The sequence below is a fragment of the Ixodes scapularis genome, unplaced genomic scaffold, assembly GCF_016920785.2.
Source record: "Ixodes scapularis isolate PalLabHiFi unplaced genomic scaffold, ASM1692078v2 PGA_scaffold1__304_contigs__length_218370807, whole genome shotgun sequence".
NCBI classification, from domain to species: Eukaryota; Metazoa; Arthropoda; class Arachnida; order Ixodida; family Ixodidae; genus Ixodes; species Ixodes scapularis.
The window spans coordinates 183,512,509-183,529,917 of NW_024609846.1; the positions used below are offsets into that span (position 1 = coordinate 183,512,509).

Consider the following 17,409-nt stretch of genomic DNA (forward strand, 5'->3'; position numbering starts at 1 on the left):
GCGCAGCGGTTATGTATAACAAAGCGTGGTGATATAACAGAGCATGGATTGGCTGGTTATAGAAAGCGACGGCGTGACGTAACACCTAGCAAACGAGGTGCAGCGGGAACATAGTGGCTAGGGCGTGCTTTGGCACAGCGAGGCGGCGTGTACCGGTGGCTAATGGTGTATTAATATTTTGTAATGATTCATCCGCATAATGTCACCGCGAAGCGGCGCGAATTTGGGAGGGGGGTAGGGGGGGAAGGGAGGGTTAACACGCCCCCCCCCCCCCCTTCCCAGTAATACACCCACCGTCCCCCACTGCGTGGAGATAAAATCGTTGAAGGGGGACGTCACCGGCGGTCTTCGGTTGCCAGGTGTTACGTCAAGGCGTCGCTAACTATAACCAGCCAATCCAGTGCGGCCTCTGTTGTTATGCTTCCTATCGCCAAGCCTTTCAAACTATGCACCCCGCCGCCATCTGTCGGCGCTTGCAGAAGGTGTTTCCTAGCCAGTGCCCAGCCCAGTGGAGCTCTGACGCCATCCGGTTGAGACGTTACGAACTTCATGTACGTGTGCTCCAAACTAGTCCATGGTCAGCGCATGTACTAGGGCACTAATGCTAAGGCATTAAAATTATATTGCGTAATCCTTCTACGAAAGAGTGTACATGCCTCGGCAACACCCTCGTCCATCTTCGTTATCCCTCTCAAAATACGAAAAAATTAATAAGACAAAAAATAAACAACCATGAGGCTCGAAATGTTGCTTTAGTGTTCACGAGTGACAGGTTGTCTGTTTGGAGGCCTTCAAGATAATCAAATTTTCATAAAAAAACAAGAAAAGAAGGAAAAAAAAAAGCCACCGTACTTGAGAGTCGAACATTGTGCTTTCGTCGTCCAACCACGCACCGTATATTTCCCAACCCGTCCAGGCGCCATCGCGCACAACGAACCAAGACAAGCAGCCCGTTCCCCCTCCTAATGTATACGTGTTTATGTAGGGTCTCTGGCTATAAATCCTTTCACGCTCTCGGAATCACAACGCCTCGCAACAAACTTTGCGCTAACCCTCTCAACAGACAAACGCAAACATAGACCCTTTTTACGACTTCGTTTGCGAGGGAAGCGGACGTTACCCGCCCTAAGCCCCACGCATTTCCAAAGGGAGCCGCAAAAGTCATCGATTTTTCCGCCCCCTCCACGCGAATGTGTGCCCCGCCCCACCTTGTTACACGAGGGAGCACGGGAGCCACTTCTCCGTCGCCCGCCGTATATACCGCAATGAGGTACACAGCGTATACGCTTTCTCTCTTTTTTATATATATTTGCTTCACCGGTAGCTCTCCGCATTCCCTTTGATGTGCGCCAAATGAAGCTGGCCTGAGCAGATATATCAGGCCGAGGTACGAGATTTTCCGTGGTATACCGCGTGGACGCCGTTTGCAGCTAGCAGCGACAAAGGAACGAACATGAGACTTCATTTGTAGCGGCAATCTTTCCTGAGACGGCTGCGCTGACGCCCCCCCTCCCCTCCCCGGTTATGCGCATTTTAAAAGGGCTGCGTGTATACCTTCCCCTTATTACCGCGGTCGTTTTCCCGAATAGTCGTTGCCGGCAAACTAGCGCCGAACTTCCCTCGGTGCTACTCATATAGGCGGCGGCGCATGACGACGAAGAACATTATTTTTAACCCTTGGCACGGTTCGGTTCTGTGCTGCGTTAAGCCGTCTACCGTGACTACACTGTAACATTTTAAAGTTTTAAGGCCTGACTTACAAAGCTCTTTGGATTTAATGTTCGAGCGGTTTCAGACAACGGTCGCGTTTATTAGTACGACTGGTTCGCAGTAAAATGTCTTCTTTCTTCGCCCTTCGCTCTGTACGGGCCGGGCCGCACAGCTAACGTCGGAAATAAATGCGTTTTTGTCTGCGCTGTTGATGACAACCTAGACTGCATGGCACTCTATTGCGTTGGGGTTGTAAGGCAAGACAGAAAAAGGATGTTTGTCGGTTTTACGAGATCTGTTGCTGCTTACTAGAACCAGTAAGTTCCACCTGAGATGAAACGCACAGTCGTCGTACAGATTTCCTTTTTTTTATTTTTTTGATAGCGACTCCTTACGCTCAGGTCCAGTAGAGCACGCACATCATGCTAACGAGCAACATCTGCAGTCTCATGCACACTGCTTGCAAAAGTAAACATTAAAAAAATTGGCAGCGACCTTTTTCTTCTAGATCACCCGTTATGCGCATGAAAAAGATGCATGCAATGCATGTATCTTAGATATAGCTGGCATCAAAATGAGCTGGCTCGGCGGAACGACGGCCAGAGATGCAAAGATCCCGCATGGGGATTTTCGCAACTTTTTGCAACTAGAACGGACTGTTGCGATTTCATGCACAAGGGATTATGGTAGTAATGATAAGCCGCGCATCTAGTCAGCGACCACAAGAAAGAAAACACAAACAAAAAAAACATGAATTGCGCAATGATGCATCAAAATTAAGTGTCGGCCACGCAAAGACAGGCGTCCAATACACTCTAGATGCTCGACTTATCATTTCTACCAATCTCCCCCGCGGTAGTTCGTTCTAACCTCGCTGTTAGCGGCTTCTACCGACAGCGACGCCACATGCCGGATTTCCGCCGCTTCGGCCGGCGTTACGATGAGCCAGCTGATGTTTATGCCGACTGTACGATCGATCAGAGTTACTTAGAACTCATTACAGTGTCGTCTCGGGGAATAAAAAAGAAACTTTAATTTTTATCAATTTCCCTGCTACGGTGAGGGGAAAACTGGGTGTATAAGTCACGTGGCGTCAATTTTCCCGCTAAGATTAGCGCGAAAAGTACATTGGCGTATTGGTCACGCAACGTCCGTTTTTCTGCTAGATTCGCTAGGGCTATTGCATCGACGTGTCACGTGTCGGCAGGTCAGTGTGACGTCCATTTCCCAGATAAATTTAGAGGGGAAGGTGAATGTTTTCAGGTCGCGTGACATTAATTTAGGGGGAGAGTGGGGAACTGAATTGGCGTAGAGGTCACTTGACGTCAGCTTTCTTGTTAAATACAATGGAGAAATTGTATCGACGTGTCACCTGTCGTCAGGTTGCGTGACGTCAATTTCCTCGCTAAATCTGGCGGAGAAACTGAAGGTGTTTAGGCCGCGTGACATCAACGTTCCCCTCAAAAATTTGCGGGCAACTCAATTGGTGTAGACGTCAGGTGACGTCAATTCGCGTGACGTAAATTTTTTCGCTAAATTTAGCGGAGAAACTTAATCAGTGTGTTGATCACGGTACGTCAGTTTACGTGACATCAATTGACGTCACGTGACTTAAACTCTAAATTAGTTTTCCCTCTACATATAGCGGGAAATAGAGAGACTATGTTTTGGGATTGGGAGGTTCCGTTAATCATTTTCACACAAAGGTTGAAAGAAAGTGCCCCACTTAAAGGGGCGATGCAACAATATTTGTACTTTGTGCAAGTACCGTTGAGACCGGATCCCTGACGTTGATGACCTATGAAACATGCGTTCGTTTTTTACCACACTCAATAGAAGTCCCAGAAAAAAATCGAACAAAAACGAGCAGCGTTCACCCCCCAACTCGCAGCCAGAACAAGCGGCCACATGATCCGGAGCCGATTATGTGCCGCCAATGCTGATCATAGCCACGCGCTGGGGTGTGCAAAGCACAGGACACGCGTTCAGTTCCAGCCATTGTTATGGCTCGGCTAGTGACGTCATTGCAGCGATTGGACACGGGCCACTACCCGAATGTTTCTCGAACTAGTAATTATCAGGAGCCCAAATCGAGTGCCCACGCAATGCTCGGGTCCGATCTATGAACCGCATTCGAATATTGTCATTTGGGTGTACTGCGATCCCCACGTTACGTTATCAAATTTTGCAAAGGAGAGATTGAATGAAAATGATCGCTTTTGTCCTTGAAATTGCACCGCAACCAAGGAGTTTCTTGGCCAGTGGCGTTGCGTGCGAGTATCCTTGAGTCCCACTAGTGCCAGTAAGCTCGTGTAAAGCGAAAAACATTCCAATTGACTATCGTTGCGTCGCCCCTTTAACAAGTATTAAACTTGTCCGTTTTCGTATCTGGTTCGCACTATAATCACTGACAGGCTGAGAATAGTGAGCCAGGGTCAAACCGCTTATACTTCATACAAAAGACAGTCTGAGTACAGATTCGAACACGAATTACTGCGAGATCCGTGCTTCGAATGCCGCATGACAAAGTCAAATTTGGGGGTTTTACACGCCAAACCAACGAACGGCATCTGGCACGCCCCAGCGGAGGACTGAGGATTAATTTCGACCACCTGGGGATCGTTTGACGTGCAACCGAAAGCTGGGTTACACGGCGCCTTCTCCGCAATAAGTCTCCGTCAGATTGCGGGCACCTCGGCCAGGATTGGAACCCGCGACATGGGGATCCGTAGGCCAGCGCTCTCGCATCGGAGCCACCAAGGCGGCTGAATGCCGCATGACAAAAACTTGGTAGGCGGCGTTCGAACCACGGATATCGCGCTGACTCGTGTTTTCAGACTGTCTTTTGTGCGATGTATAAGCCGCGTGACACCGGCTGTATTGTGTCTCTTCGCGATGTCCATCCCCCACACGCGCTTGTTGCCTTCCGTTGTGTTTTGGTTGCACGCCCACGCTCGAGGCTCGGGAGGAGCCCAGGCGCTATGGAAGGCAGGAAGCTCGCGCAAAAGGCGGGACAACCCAAAAAGCTCCCTGTCGTTCTGATTCTGTATTGCGAGTGACTAGAGTTCACACGATACGCAGGGAAAAAGACAGTCTTGGGTAAGTTACTTTTAAAAAGTAATTCGTTACAGTTACAGTTACTTTCAGAAAAAAGTAGCGAAGTTACCGTTACAGTTACCGCAACAAAAGAATAACTCGTTACAGTTACAGTTACTTATAAAAAGTAACGACGTTACTTTTCAGTTACTTTTCTATAACACAAAAAAAATTTAGGAAAAACTAGAAAACGCTCTTCACAACGTTTTATTGCATAAAATTAAAAAGTACGCTTTTTACTTCATATTCTAACTTAGCAGCAGTTGCTTCTCGAAGTTACTGTTTGAAAGTTTCCACGCCAGAGTAGTGGCGCAAATCAAAATACGAAACATGCGCAGTGCGGAGTAGTGGCACTAATCAAAATACGAGACACGCGCAGTGCCCTTCACGTGTATTGCTGTTTTACGGTTGATTCACCCGATTAAAAAGCGTTTGCACAAAAAAAAAGAAAAGAAAATACACAACATAGGTAGTGCTTCAAGACACTAAGATGTAAGTGTTCAGGCACAAAGTACAAGCGCGTGCGTAAAGATAACTAGATATTTTTTCATAACATCTACACGTGGCTATATTCGGGTAGTGACTCACGAGAAAGAACGTATTCAAAACTTTGTGCAAGGCCAACTTGACACTGGAAATGTTGGAATAGACAATTTGGAAAGTGCAACAACGAATGGCTAAGTTGCACCTCGTTCAGTGATATATTATTCATAAAACACTGCAAAGTAACTACGAAAGTAACGTCGTTACTTTCGTCGTTACCTCAGAAAAAAGTAATAGAACTACAGTTACAAGTTACATTTTTAAAAAGTAATTCGTTACAGTTACAAGTTACCAAAAAAGTAACTAAGTTACAGTAACGCGTTACTAGTAACGCGTTACTACCCAAGACTGGAAAAAGAGCGAAACGGCAGAGGTCTTTTTTTTTTTTTTTTTAATGGGGAAGCATTAACTATTCCATGAAGCGAGCCAAGGTCATCGGCTTAAAGCAACGCCAAACGGCACCTAAACACCTTTCTCCAAGTGAAGCCGCGATCTGATGGCTCCCAGCTTTGAAACCGCGCGAAAAGCCTAGCAAAACGGCACCTAGTTTCCCCGCTCCCAATGTGAAGCCGAAATCTGATGGATTTTGGCTTCGGTCCCATTGGCTGGCGCGCGTCAGTTTCAAGGAACAAGGCCCCCATTGGCCGCTGCGCGTCAGTTTCAAGGAGGGCCACCCCATGGCGCTGCGTGCCCGCGCCGCCAGTGCGCCGGTACAAGGAATCGGCTGGCGCACCCGGGCAGACCACCAGCGCGCAAGAAAGGAATGGGCCGTGCCGCCGCTTTGGAGAGTGGCGGCACGGCGGGTGCCAAAGCAGCGCGGCCACTTCACGAGGACGCCCGCAAGATCGACATTCATACTTTTGCATTCAAAATTCATAGAAGTGCTTAGGTGTACATCGTGCCATTTTAAATTCCATGGGAAAGGAAAGCTTCTGGACACGGTGAATTGGCGACGTGTGCGACCGAAAGCGTCGCTGTGGTCGGCCTTCCACGATTGGCCCAAAAGCTGACTATGACGTCGGAAAGGGTATACCATCGACGGAAATAAGAGGAATGAAAGAACTTTAATTTTGACGGTGTTGGCAGTGTTGCTTTGAGAGCGCAATGATTTCAGGCTTCCACCATGCTATTTACAAACACCATCGAACTTGTTGTTCGCAAGGTAATGACGTCACAAGGGGGAACCATAGGAGGGCGCCACCAAAACGTCTCGCCGCTAATAGACACTTACCGAAAGTCAGTCTACCCACCCTGTGCAGTGTCAAAACGGACGCTCTAATGGCGACACTAGACAGCTCTCCACACTTGAAAAAGCGAACGTCTTCGAAAGCGCAGGGCAGAAAGCGGAAAAGAGGTTGGTCATTTTACGTTACCTACGATTTACAAAGTCGAGGGCGCTTGATTTAGGCGAGCATAATCTCCAAACACCAACATTAGGGCGGCAATATTGGAGCTTTAGCCGCTGCCACAAGATGACTCTGACTTTTGAAAAAGGGCATATTTTAGCAGAAAAAAAAAATTACTGCAGCCCTCAGCAATTACGAATGTCATATTCGTTTCATTATTTTATGCGCGGATCAGTCAGGGAAACGCTTTCAAAGTAGCGCTGAACCCCCCCCCCCCCCCCCCTTTTCCGAAGTAGAAAGAAAGGGGAGAGAGGAGGAAGGCCCGTCAGTCGACGTCACGAAAGGACCGGCTGGGGGACCCACGGACTCGCGGGGACTGGCCGCGCTTTTTTTCTAGGCAGCTGACGTTCAGAGCCGTCTTCGTTATGCAGCTGCATAGAGCTTGCTTTTATCTGTTAACCAGTCGTGCTACCGATTCGATCGCCCGACACGTTTATTGTTTTCTTGCTCGTTTACGGGGTTGCGTAATGTTTATGGCACTGAAATGGCTGGCTCATGTTCCCGCGTAGACGTCGCCTGCACAAACTGAGTCCGGCGTCGTTGCTCTTTCCGCTTACCGCCCTTTTCACGCCGACGTCAAAATGGGAAACTGGTGGGTTCCCGCTATGCAAACAGGGATTGTTTGGGCTTCACAAGCACACTCTTTTTGTTCGGAACGTGTTTCGGACCGCGCGTACAAATGAAACGTGTGGATTTGGTTAAAAAAAAGCTGGTCTGAACCCGGCGCTCTGCCGACCAGATTTGAGCATAAGACTGCGCCTCAGCTCATTCAAAACACACGCAAAAGGGAGATTAGTCTAAAAAAAAACAATTATCGGTCGATTTATTCGACATTACACGTTCTCCCCAGGAGTGCCTTTTGGAAATTAAAGAGTCAGCATAATTATATTGTATATTCACTTTTTTTTCTACAAGTTACGCTGTTTTGAAATTAAGTTCGACCATAGTCGTGCGAGGTTCGTTCGAGAACTTTAATATTTCCCGGTTTCTGTAACTTTACGCGGAAACACTAACATCAGAATAATGTAATGTCTCGTGGAATAGTTCTTTGTGTCGCAAAAATTAGGTTCGACGGACGATGACGCTTGGTGATGGCCTAATTCAGCCAACAAATTATGATGTGTGAATGTAGAGGCCCAGGAAGCCCTCGCAATTACCACTAAGATTTGACGTGTGTTCGTTTATTTTCGCTGCCAAACACGCATGACCTTTCTGCGCAATTACTCGTATAGTCTAATACCTCTGTCAGGCGGGCACTTAAAATGGCATTTACGCTAAAGGCCTTTAGTATATTAAAATGAAATTCAAGATGAACCGTGTGCTGGGAGACAAACTTTACTCACACAAGGGCCTCGCATTCAGGGCATGCTTGTCGAGCAACAGAAGAGATCGCGGAAAGCTCTTTTGTCTGCCGAGTGCTCCAGCGTTGGTGAATAATGTAGCTTGCACGCTCACGTGTACAGCAGCTGCCAAGCACGAATGCCGACGTGGGCTAAATCCCTGTCTTCTGGATACCATTTCGGGGAGTTCCACGCTAATCCGGCCCGCCGTGTCCCGCCAACATCACTGCGCTTACTCTCAACACTTCCTAAGTTACAATAAGCAGCAGTCAACGTTCCGCCACGTACGAAGCGGTCATGTAGCGTCGCTACCCTTCGGCGTTAGCGTTTCTGCTCTGCCGACGGCCGGGAAGGTGCACTTTGTCGTGCCGAGGGTTCTCTGGACACATGCCCCTTCAGGATCCACCGAAAGACAGGACAGAGGGATTCTGTACACCATCCCCACTTTGCTTTAGATTCTGTACAAAATCCCCACTAGAGTCCCTCTGTCTCGTGGGAGTGTGTACGTGGGGCAGTCTGGGAGATGCATGAACGAAAGGTTGAGGGGTCCTGTCATTGAGGTCACCTCCCTCTGGTAATCGAGCAGTGCATTGTAATAGGATTTGCGGCCAAGTGTTCACCTCACTGAGTTGGCTTGTTGCTCTCTTGTAGTGCTGCATCACATCGTCCTCGATCGCCTCGTGCCGTGGCCATCACATCGTCCTCGATCGCCTCGTGCCGTGCTGCATCACTTTGTACTCGATCGCCTCGTGCCGTGGCCACTACCACCATCCCTCAAGCGCCGCTTCTGCCTGGCTTTGATTGGTCGGCTCGGATGACCTACGAAGCTGCCACGTTACGGCGAGACGCCTCTACGGTGTTTAAAAGGACTGTCGCCCACGACTGACACGGGGCTCGGACCAAAGGGTCATGGCACGACACGGTAGAAGATTTCCTTAACATAGCCGGCCCGCTACCGACAATGACGAGCGAAGCAAGGGTAGCGCCCTGGGAAGTTGCCAAGGTATCCATCGAGCTACGGATCAAGCGCCTGCGAGGCAAAAAAGTTGGACCGATCAACGCTGTCAGAGAAGCTGTGGAAAAACACATCGAAGAACACTACGGTGGTTGGCTGCAGATATACACGGACGGCTCTGTAAACAAGGCTAGAACATCCAGCACGGCAGCTTTCTACATCCCGGAGTTAGCCCTGGAATGGTGCGACAGGCTACAGGCGCCTACATCCTCCACGACGGCCGAGCTAGTGGCTATTGACAAGGCCCTCCAAGCTGCTACCCAGCTGTCACCTCACCGGATGGTGCTCCTCACCTAGCGCCTCGCACTGTCCCCACACCACCACACCCACAGCAGGCGGCACTCAACGTCCACTGGCACCTTCAAGACAGCAAGCCAAAACCGGCACTACCAAGAGGTGCGCTGTCCGGCCTATCTCGGGCGGCGCGGACTCTTGTGCGACACCTGCGCACAAACACGGCCTACACGAATGCTTTCCTTACGAAGATAGGTAAGGGGCAGCACCCACTTTGCTCCCAGAGTCACTCCGCAGAGACGGTGGAACACATTCTGTGTGTCTGCCCAGCATATGAAACTCAACGAGCAGCACTGCGCAAAAGGCTTGGCAAGAGCGACCTCACAACAAATGACATCCTTGCACCCGACAGTTCCGGACGAAAGTGCCAGAACACCCTGAAAGCCATGTTGGCATTTCTACAAAACACAAAAATCATAACCCGACTTTAATTTTTTTTTTTACGTTACCTGCCCATGCCAGCTACCCCGTGCTAGGCTAACCTAGGTGACGATTAAAACCAAACGACGAACACACACACACACTGACACGGGATTTGCGGCCAAGTGTTCACCTCACTGAGTGGGCTTGTTGCTCTCTTGTAGTGCTGCATCACATCGTCCTCGATCGCCTCGTGCCGTGGCCATCACATCGTCCTCGATCGCCTCGTGCCGTGCTGCACCACTTCGTCCTCCATCTCCTCGTGCCGTGGCCACTATCACCATCCCTCAAGCGACACTTCTGCCTGGCTTTGATTGGTCGGCTCGGATGACCTATGAAGCTGCCACCTTACGGCGAGACGCCTCTACTGTGTTTAAAAGGACTGTCGCCCACGACTGACGCGGGGGTTTTTCATGTCCCGGCCACCGGAACACATAAGCGGCATCGCCGGCAAGCTTTGCGCTCTGTCTTCGGCGTCCGAAGTGGACGGTTGCCGCTGAGCTGCGTCCGCTGTCGTCTCGAAGCACGCTGTGTTGTTCCTGCTGTCACATCTAACGCCGAAAACCTCGCCGGTACGAGCGTTGAACTTCAGCCTTTTTTTCTGGGGCCTTCTGGGAGACGCCGAACATCGCCCGGTCTACCGCAAGCAAGCGCCGCGGGGGGCTCGTGCAGAGCCAACCTCAGCCCCTTGCCGACGACGGAATGTCTGCTGGCCAACCTTCATCCCAAGTTGACAGGCCCACCTACCACCTGGAGCCGGAGCACGTGCCGTCGGGGACTCGTCCGTCTCCCCGACAAGCTCATGAGGTAGCCGAATCTTCGGAGGACGACTCTACCTTCAAGGAAGGCATCTCCGATATGGACGACACTGAAGGGTCCCAAGACTGGACCGAATCGCGAGGCAAAAAGCGCCGACGGAAAAGTGGCGGCTCGGGCACGTCCGGGACTACTAGCCACAGGCTACTTGAAGAGGGGTTCACCGTCTTGTTCGGCCCCACCAACTCCGCCTCGGTTGCGTCGCTCAGTCCATCCAAGCTTACAGAATACGTCGAATGTGCTGCGCCAGGTGCCGTCAAAGAAGTCCGCGTCAACAAGGCAAGGAACTTAATCGCAGTCGAAGCACGGACACCCAAGCTCAAGGGAGTACTCCTGGACCTCAAGGTACTCTGCACCACTCCTGTCCGAGCATTCCTCTCCAGTCCCCCGAACACCTGCATCGGGCTTATCAGGGACGTGGAACTCGGCCTTTCCGACGCTGACATCCGGAACCAGATACGGGCTCCAGTCAAGATCTGGGACGTGCGGCGACTTGGGGAGAAGTCTAAACTCGTGAAGATTGTCTTCCTCGGGAAGACGCGGCCCGACTCCCTCCTCTACGGACTAGTTCGAACTCCGGTCCTGCCTTTCAAGGTAAAAGCCCTGCAGTGTCGGCGGTGCCTCCGTTACGGCCATATATCCGCGGTCTGCAATCGTTCCCAGGCATGCGCACGATGCGGCGCCTCACACGACGGCGGGTGCGAATCACCCGAACCAAAGTGCATCAACTGTCGTCAGAGCCATGAGGCCACGTCCTCGTCCTGCCCAACCCGACGTCGAGAGCTCGCCATCTCGCGTTACCGCTCAGAAAACAACGCAACGTTCCGGGATGCTCGCGAAGCACTCCGCAACTCCTCGTCAGCCAAGTCAGACAAGAATTCACGCAGTGAGCAGAGTAGCACCCCCTCAGACAAGAATGTACCCCAAGACGCGCGTCCTTCCCCGACCGACACTCATGCACCGGCGGTATCATCCCCTACCTGCCAAGAAACCGATGCCACTCCCGGCACCAGCCTCTCAGCCTTCAGCACCACGGTAAAACAGACCTGGGCAGAAACTGTCAAAGGCTCGAAACCATCCAAAGGCCGCGACACCCGAGCTTCTCGACAAGGCGCACCTGTGCCGCCATCTTCAGGCCACACCGAAGCCGCCGCCCCCTTCTCGCCGCATCCCTTCAAGTCCATTGTAACCATGATCTTTGGCGCCGTGCGTGACCTAATCCACATCCTGCCAACATCCTCGTTCCGTAAGTTCCTGGAAGCCGTCCTAGCGCTCGAGGGCATCATAGGGGCGCTGCTCTGAAGCTCGACTGACAGCGGTACCCTTAGCCCCGCTGATGCCTCCCTCAGTGCATCAGTCCCCTGCTAGAGGGCGACGACAGACCCCTGTGGCTCTACAGTGGAACTGTGCAGGTCTGCTGACCAGACTGTCAGAGTTGTCCCTCTACCTTCAACAATGGAAGATACCCATTTTAGCTCTTTGCGAAGCTGGTCTCCCAGGAAATCGCAGCATCCCTGGGTATTTTGCTTATAAAAACCCGTCCATACCAAGCTTTCCAAACGGCAGCGCTGCAATTTATATCCAAAAAGCTATCCCTCACCATGTCGTGGATGTCTCTGACCTCTGCACTGTTAACCGGGACCTCGTTGCGGTGCGTGCTGAGATCGCCGGGCGGCGCCTCACTATTATCTCAATTTATGTCCGCCCAGGAGGGGGCGCTGTGGAGGTCGCCGGCTTGGTGGATTCCCTGCGCACCAGGATCACCGATCCGGTTGTGATATGTGGGGACTGGAACGCTCATCATGCTCTATGGGGTGACACCAGAGAAGATGCAAGGGGCAGGATGCTGGCAGAACAGTTTGGAGAACACAACCCTGTTGTGGCCAACGACGGCTCCCCGACATTTTTCCGGCCACCCTGCACTTTCAGTGCCATCGACGTCACAGCCCATTCACCGGAGATCCCACTGTCTTGGCGGGTTGCAGCCGACACCATGGGCAGTGATCACTTCCCAGTCTTCATCGACATCATAGGCCTACAACGTCCTGGGGTCCACGAGATCTCCGTCATTCACTGGGACCGGTTCCGAGACAACCTAGGGCGATCTACACGACCCCTCCTGGAGGCCATCAGCGACGCGGCGAAAGAAGCCACAATCAAGGCATCCGTACCTACATCCTTCCCTGCACCCGACCTGACCCTTCTAAACCTGTGTGCAGCAAGACGGAGGGCCCAGAGACTTCTGCAACGTAAGGGTGGCGTGACCTTTAAGACCCTCTTTAACAGGATTGACGCTGCCCTACGACGTTATGCCAAAAAAATGCTTCAAGCGGCAGTGGGATTTGATCTGCTCTTCGGTGGATGCAACCACACCAGCCCGGCGTATCTGGAGGCTTATGGACAGTCTGTCCGGGAAAAGAATGTACAGCCTCCCATTCGCTTCTCTGGCCCTATGCACGGGAAAGCTACAAGCGGCCCTGGCCGAAGACTTTGATACTCTCTATGCCGCGGCCGTTTCCCAGCCAAAGCCGCGCTGCCATGCGGATAAAGCACCTTTCTGCACGGATGCCCCTTTTACGGAATCCGAACTGAGATCCGCACTGAGAGCCTCCAAGAGACGAGGGGCACCGGGACGAGACGGGGTCACGACGCAAATGTTACAGAACCTGCCAGATTCACGTTTACAGGAACTTCTTTCGTCGTTCAATGATATCTGGGCCTCATCAGAGCCTCCAGCGGTTTGGCGACTGGCATGGGTGGTCCCTGTACTCAAGAGTGGCAAACCAGCAGGAGACTCATCGTCCTACCGGCCGGTGTCCCTCACCTCATGCGTTGCCAAGCTCTTCGAGCGGCTGGTACACGCCCGCTTGATCTGGTGGCTGGAGGAACACAACCTACTCCCGTCAAATATAACTGGGTTCAGGTCCCGTCTCTCCGCACAAGACAGTATCCTGGACATTGTCAGTGCAGTGCAGCATGCAGCAGCTAGCCGTAAGTCTACCGTGGCGGCATTCTTCGATATTCAGGCTGCATTCGACAATGTGGAACCGGCATCAGTCCTGGCTCAACTAACCTCTTGGGGTATCACGGGAAGAGTTCAGAGCTTCCTCGAGGGTTTTCTTTCGGACAAATCAATCCAAGTCAAACTGAGCAACACACTCAGCCAGCCAAGACCGGTGCAACGCGATCTACCCCAGGGCAGCGTCCTGTCGCCTCTACTCTTTAACATCGCCATTGCGGGCCTCCCAGCCGCTCTTCCCAACTCAAGGATCCCGATTGGCATTTCTATGTACGCGGACGACTTATGCATCTGGGTCTCTGGCTTCCGACACCCAACCTTGAGGGCCATAATGCAATCCGCCATAAACAAGATCCAGGCCTTCCTCGAGAACCAAGGTCTTTCAATTTCCGGTCACAAGGCAGCAGCCATGGTCTTCCCAGGAAGGAACCGCCGGTTGCGGGAGGTCAAGCTCCAACTGGACTCGCAGCCCCTGCGCCTTGTATCAAAGCACCGCTTCCTCGGCATTACTCTTCAGAACCGCTGCAAGTGGCACGACCAGATAAAGGCCGTCACGGCTTCCACCATCTCTTCCCGGAACGCTGTGCGCCGGGTCGGAGGGCAGAACTGGGGCAACTCTCCCCGATCCATGCTGACCCTTCATTCTTCTTTGGTGGTGAGCCGACTCATGTATAGCTTACCATACATGGACCTCCTCCCCAGTCAGGCCGACAAACTCGAACGGCTACACCGTGCGGGCCTGCGAACATCGCTAGGCGTTCCCAGAAGCGCCAAAAACGAGAGGGTGTATGAGGAGGCCCGGTCGCTTCCTTTGCACCTCCAAGCCTCCCAACGCCTTTTGCTGCAAGTCATTCGTCTAGGGGAGACTCATCCTGGCCAGTCCCTGATCAAGAGGCTCAGGACCCGAACTCAATCCAAACTCAGCCTCGCCACCAAGACCCTTGCCGCACTTGGATGGGAACCCCCCAGATAATCAACCCGCACGGCAGGACACCCCCTTGGGAGGCAGGCCTGCAGTTAGCCGAACTCCTACCCGGCGTCCGCAAAAAGGCCAACACGCCCCCTCTGGTTCTCAAAGCAGCTGCACAAGAACAGCTAGCAGCGAGGTACACTCGGCATCTACACATATACACGGACGGTTCGGTGGACAGGTCTCGGCAAAGCAGCACGGCAGCCTACCACATCCCGGGCTTACAAAAAGACTGTAGCGCCCGCACTACTCACATGGTGTCGTCCACGACCGCCGAGCTGCTGGCGATCGCAGAAGCCCTGACTGCGACGAAGTCGCTGCCTCCACAACAAATCGTTGTCCTCACGGACTCACGTGGAGGAATTCAGCGCATACGCAAACCTGGTCCATGCCCCACTGCCAACGAGGTGAGACGGGTAGTCCGCCAGCTTGAAGAACATGGACACTCCATCTCGCTCCAGTGGGTCCCATCCCATGTGGGCCTCCGCGGAAACGAGATTGTGGACCGCATAGCCTTACGTGCCCACGACCTCTCTCCTACACTAAGGGCGCCTCCTAATCCCAAGCGCTACCAGCAAGCCATCCAGGCTTTCTTCTCGGATATTTCCCCCTGGAGCAGCTCAAAGCGGCCACCTTGCCTGACCCACGGGTTAAAGCGGTCCGACGCGACGCTGCTCTTCCGACTTAGAACAGGGAGCGCATACACAGGGAAGCTCCTCCACCGGTTTGGACGCAGAGACACTCCGCTCTGTCAGCGGTGTGCGGTCACAGAGGACGAGGTTCACATAGTCTGGGGCTGCCCTCTTCACGAGGAAGCTCGAAGGACGTTTCTCTCCGTCCTATCCTCACAACACATCCGACCGATGACAGAATCAGACGTAGTTTTCCCTAAAGGTCCCAGGCATAGAAGACGGATCATACAGTCCCTCCTGCTGGGTTTCCTACGAGAGACCGGTCTAGCAGAGCAACTATGACGCCCTCCTGCTCTTCCGCTAAGTGCCACTAGCCCAGCTCGGACTCGCTAACTGGCTCACTGAGACATGAATGCTGCTGGTTTATTTTGCCTTCCCACCCTCCCCCCTACTCACCTAAGTCCCATCTTTTCCCCTCCTCCTATCCCAGGGCGGAACAACGCTTGCACTTTTGGCAAAGCTAACCCTGCCTTCCCCACATCAGGACACCCCCCCCACTGACGCGGGATTTGCGGCCAAGTGTTCACCTCACTGAGTTGGCTTGTTGCTCTCTTGTAGGTGAGTCAACAAACTTTGTCGTTTCCATCACTTACCGAGTATTTGTGGCCGGAAATCCCTGTCAAGTGGTGTACTACTATGGGCGTAGATTTGTCTACGTACAGAATACGCGTTGACTGTTTTTTTCGCGTAAAAGATGTCGTGCTTTCGGCCATCCACATCGCAACATCCTCCTTGTAAAATTCTTGTGTCCTAGTGCGAAAATACTTTTATTGTCCTTGTGTTGCGCCCAACTTTTGCTTTGTGCGGGAGATGGGCCTGACCTGATGATAAGATCGACCAAATTCTTGCGAACATTAACCAGGTTATGGCGTTGAACGAAACGTATCAGAAGGAAACTTCAGCTGTACTTGCTGTCATCAATGCAGGAATAACTGACATCTCAAAGCGTGTGTCAATTCCGGAGGAATCGTTTCGCGAGGTTACCAAGCTCAGAGAAGATGTCAAGTCTCTTGACCAGACTGTTTCCACTCTTCAAACTGAAATGGGTGCCCTCACCTACAGGCAACGTGGGTTGAAAAGTATCGCTGATGTTGTCGACGACCTGAACAATCGTCTACGTAGAAACAATGTTGTAGTGAAGGGTATACCTGAACTTGAGCGTGAAACCTGGAACGACACGGAAAACAAGATCAGAGAATTCCTTTCAACCCACTTAAATGTTAACCCTGGCGAAATTGAGCGCGCACACCGGATCGGCCAGCATAGGGCTGGAACTTCTCAACCAATTGTCATAAAATTTCTTACCTTTAAAAGAAAATCCGAGGTTCAGCAAAATGCTCACAAGTTAAAAAATTTGGAGTCGCCGAAATCTGGATTGAAGACGACTTTTCACCTCGACTGCAACGTGCCCGCAAGAAATTCCGTGACTTCGCAAAAGTAAATCGAGGTGCGAGCAGATTTCGGGTATCATACGATAAGCTCATACTAAACGATGTTACTTACGTCTACGATGCAAATACTGATCAAATTGTTTGTATTCCCAAAGATAATTTGCGCGACCTGAGCACGCGACAAAAAATAAATCCAGTTTATGATGCACTAAAAAGATTGGTTCCCTCTCCTTTCTTATAGCTAACTTTCGAAGTCTGCTTCCAAAGCAGGATGTACTGCTCACTTGCATCGATGCATGTTCTGTTGATATCCTGTTAGGAACCGAAACCTGGCTTTCTTCGAATATTGCGGACTCAGAGTTGTCTTTTTCTAATTTGTTCAATGTTTATCGCAAAGATCGACCCAGTGCCAGGGGAGGCGGAGTGATAGTAGCTATTAGAAACAGCGTCTCATCCTCTGTTATCTCCCTTAACAGTACGCTTGAAATTCTGTGGGTCACCATAAAATTGGAATTTCAGACATGTGTAGTTGGCGTACGCTACCGTCCTCCGAACTCTCCGGCCGACTTTGTTGAGCGCCTCACAGAAGTTATCGACGAGATCCAATGTAGATTCTTTAACTGCCCTCTCATATTGGCCGGAGATTTCAACTATCCTGGCATTGACTGGGGAGCCTGTGTTGTACCTGATGAATGTG

At 51.6% G+C, this 17,409-nt stretch overlaps 1 protein-coding gene across 1 annotated transcript; it reads left to right on the top strand.

Moving 5' to 3' along the window:
• Positions 1-10,469: 10,469 nt before the first annotated feature.
• LOC120840804 lies at positions 10,470-12,048 on the top strand. Its single transcript, XM_040211526.3, has one exon. It carries the CDS (start codon positions 10,527-10,529, stop codon positions 11,940-11,942), a length of 1,416 nt encoding a protein of 471 aa, XP_040067460.1. The 5' UTR covers positions 10,470-10,526; the 3' UTR covers positions 11,943-12,048.
• The last annotated feature ends 5,361 nt before the right edge of the window (positions 12,049-17,409 follow it).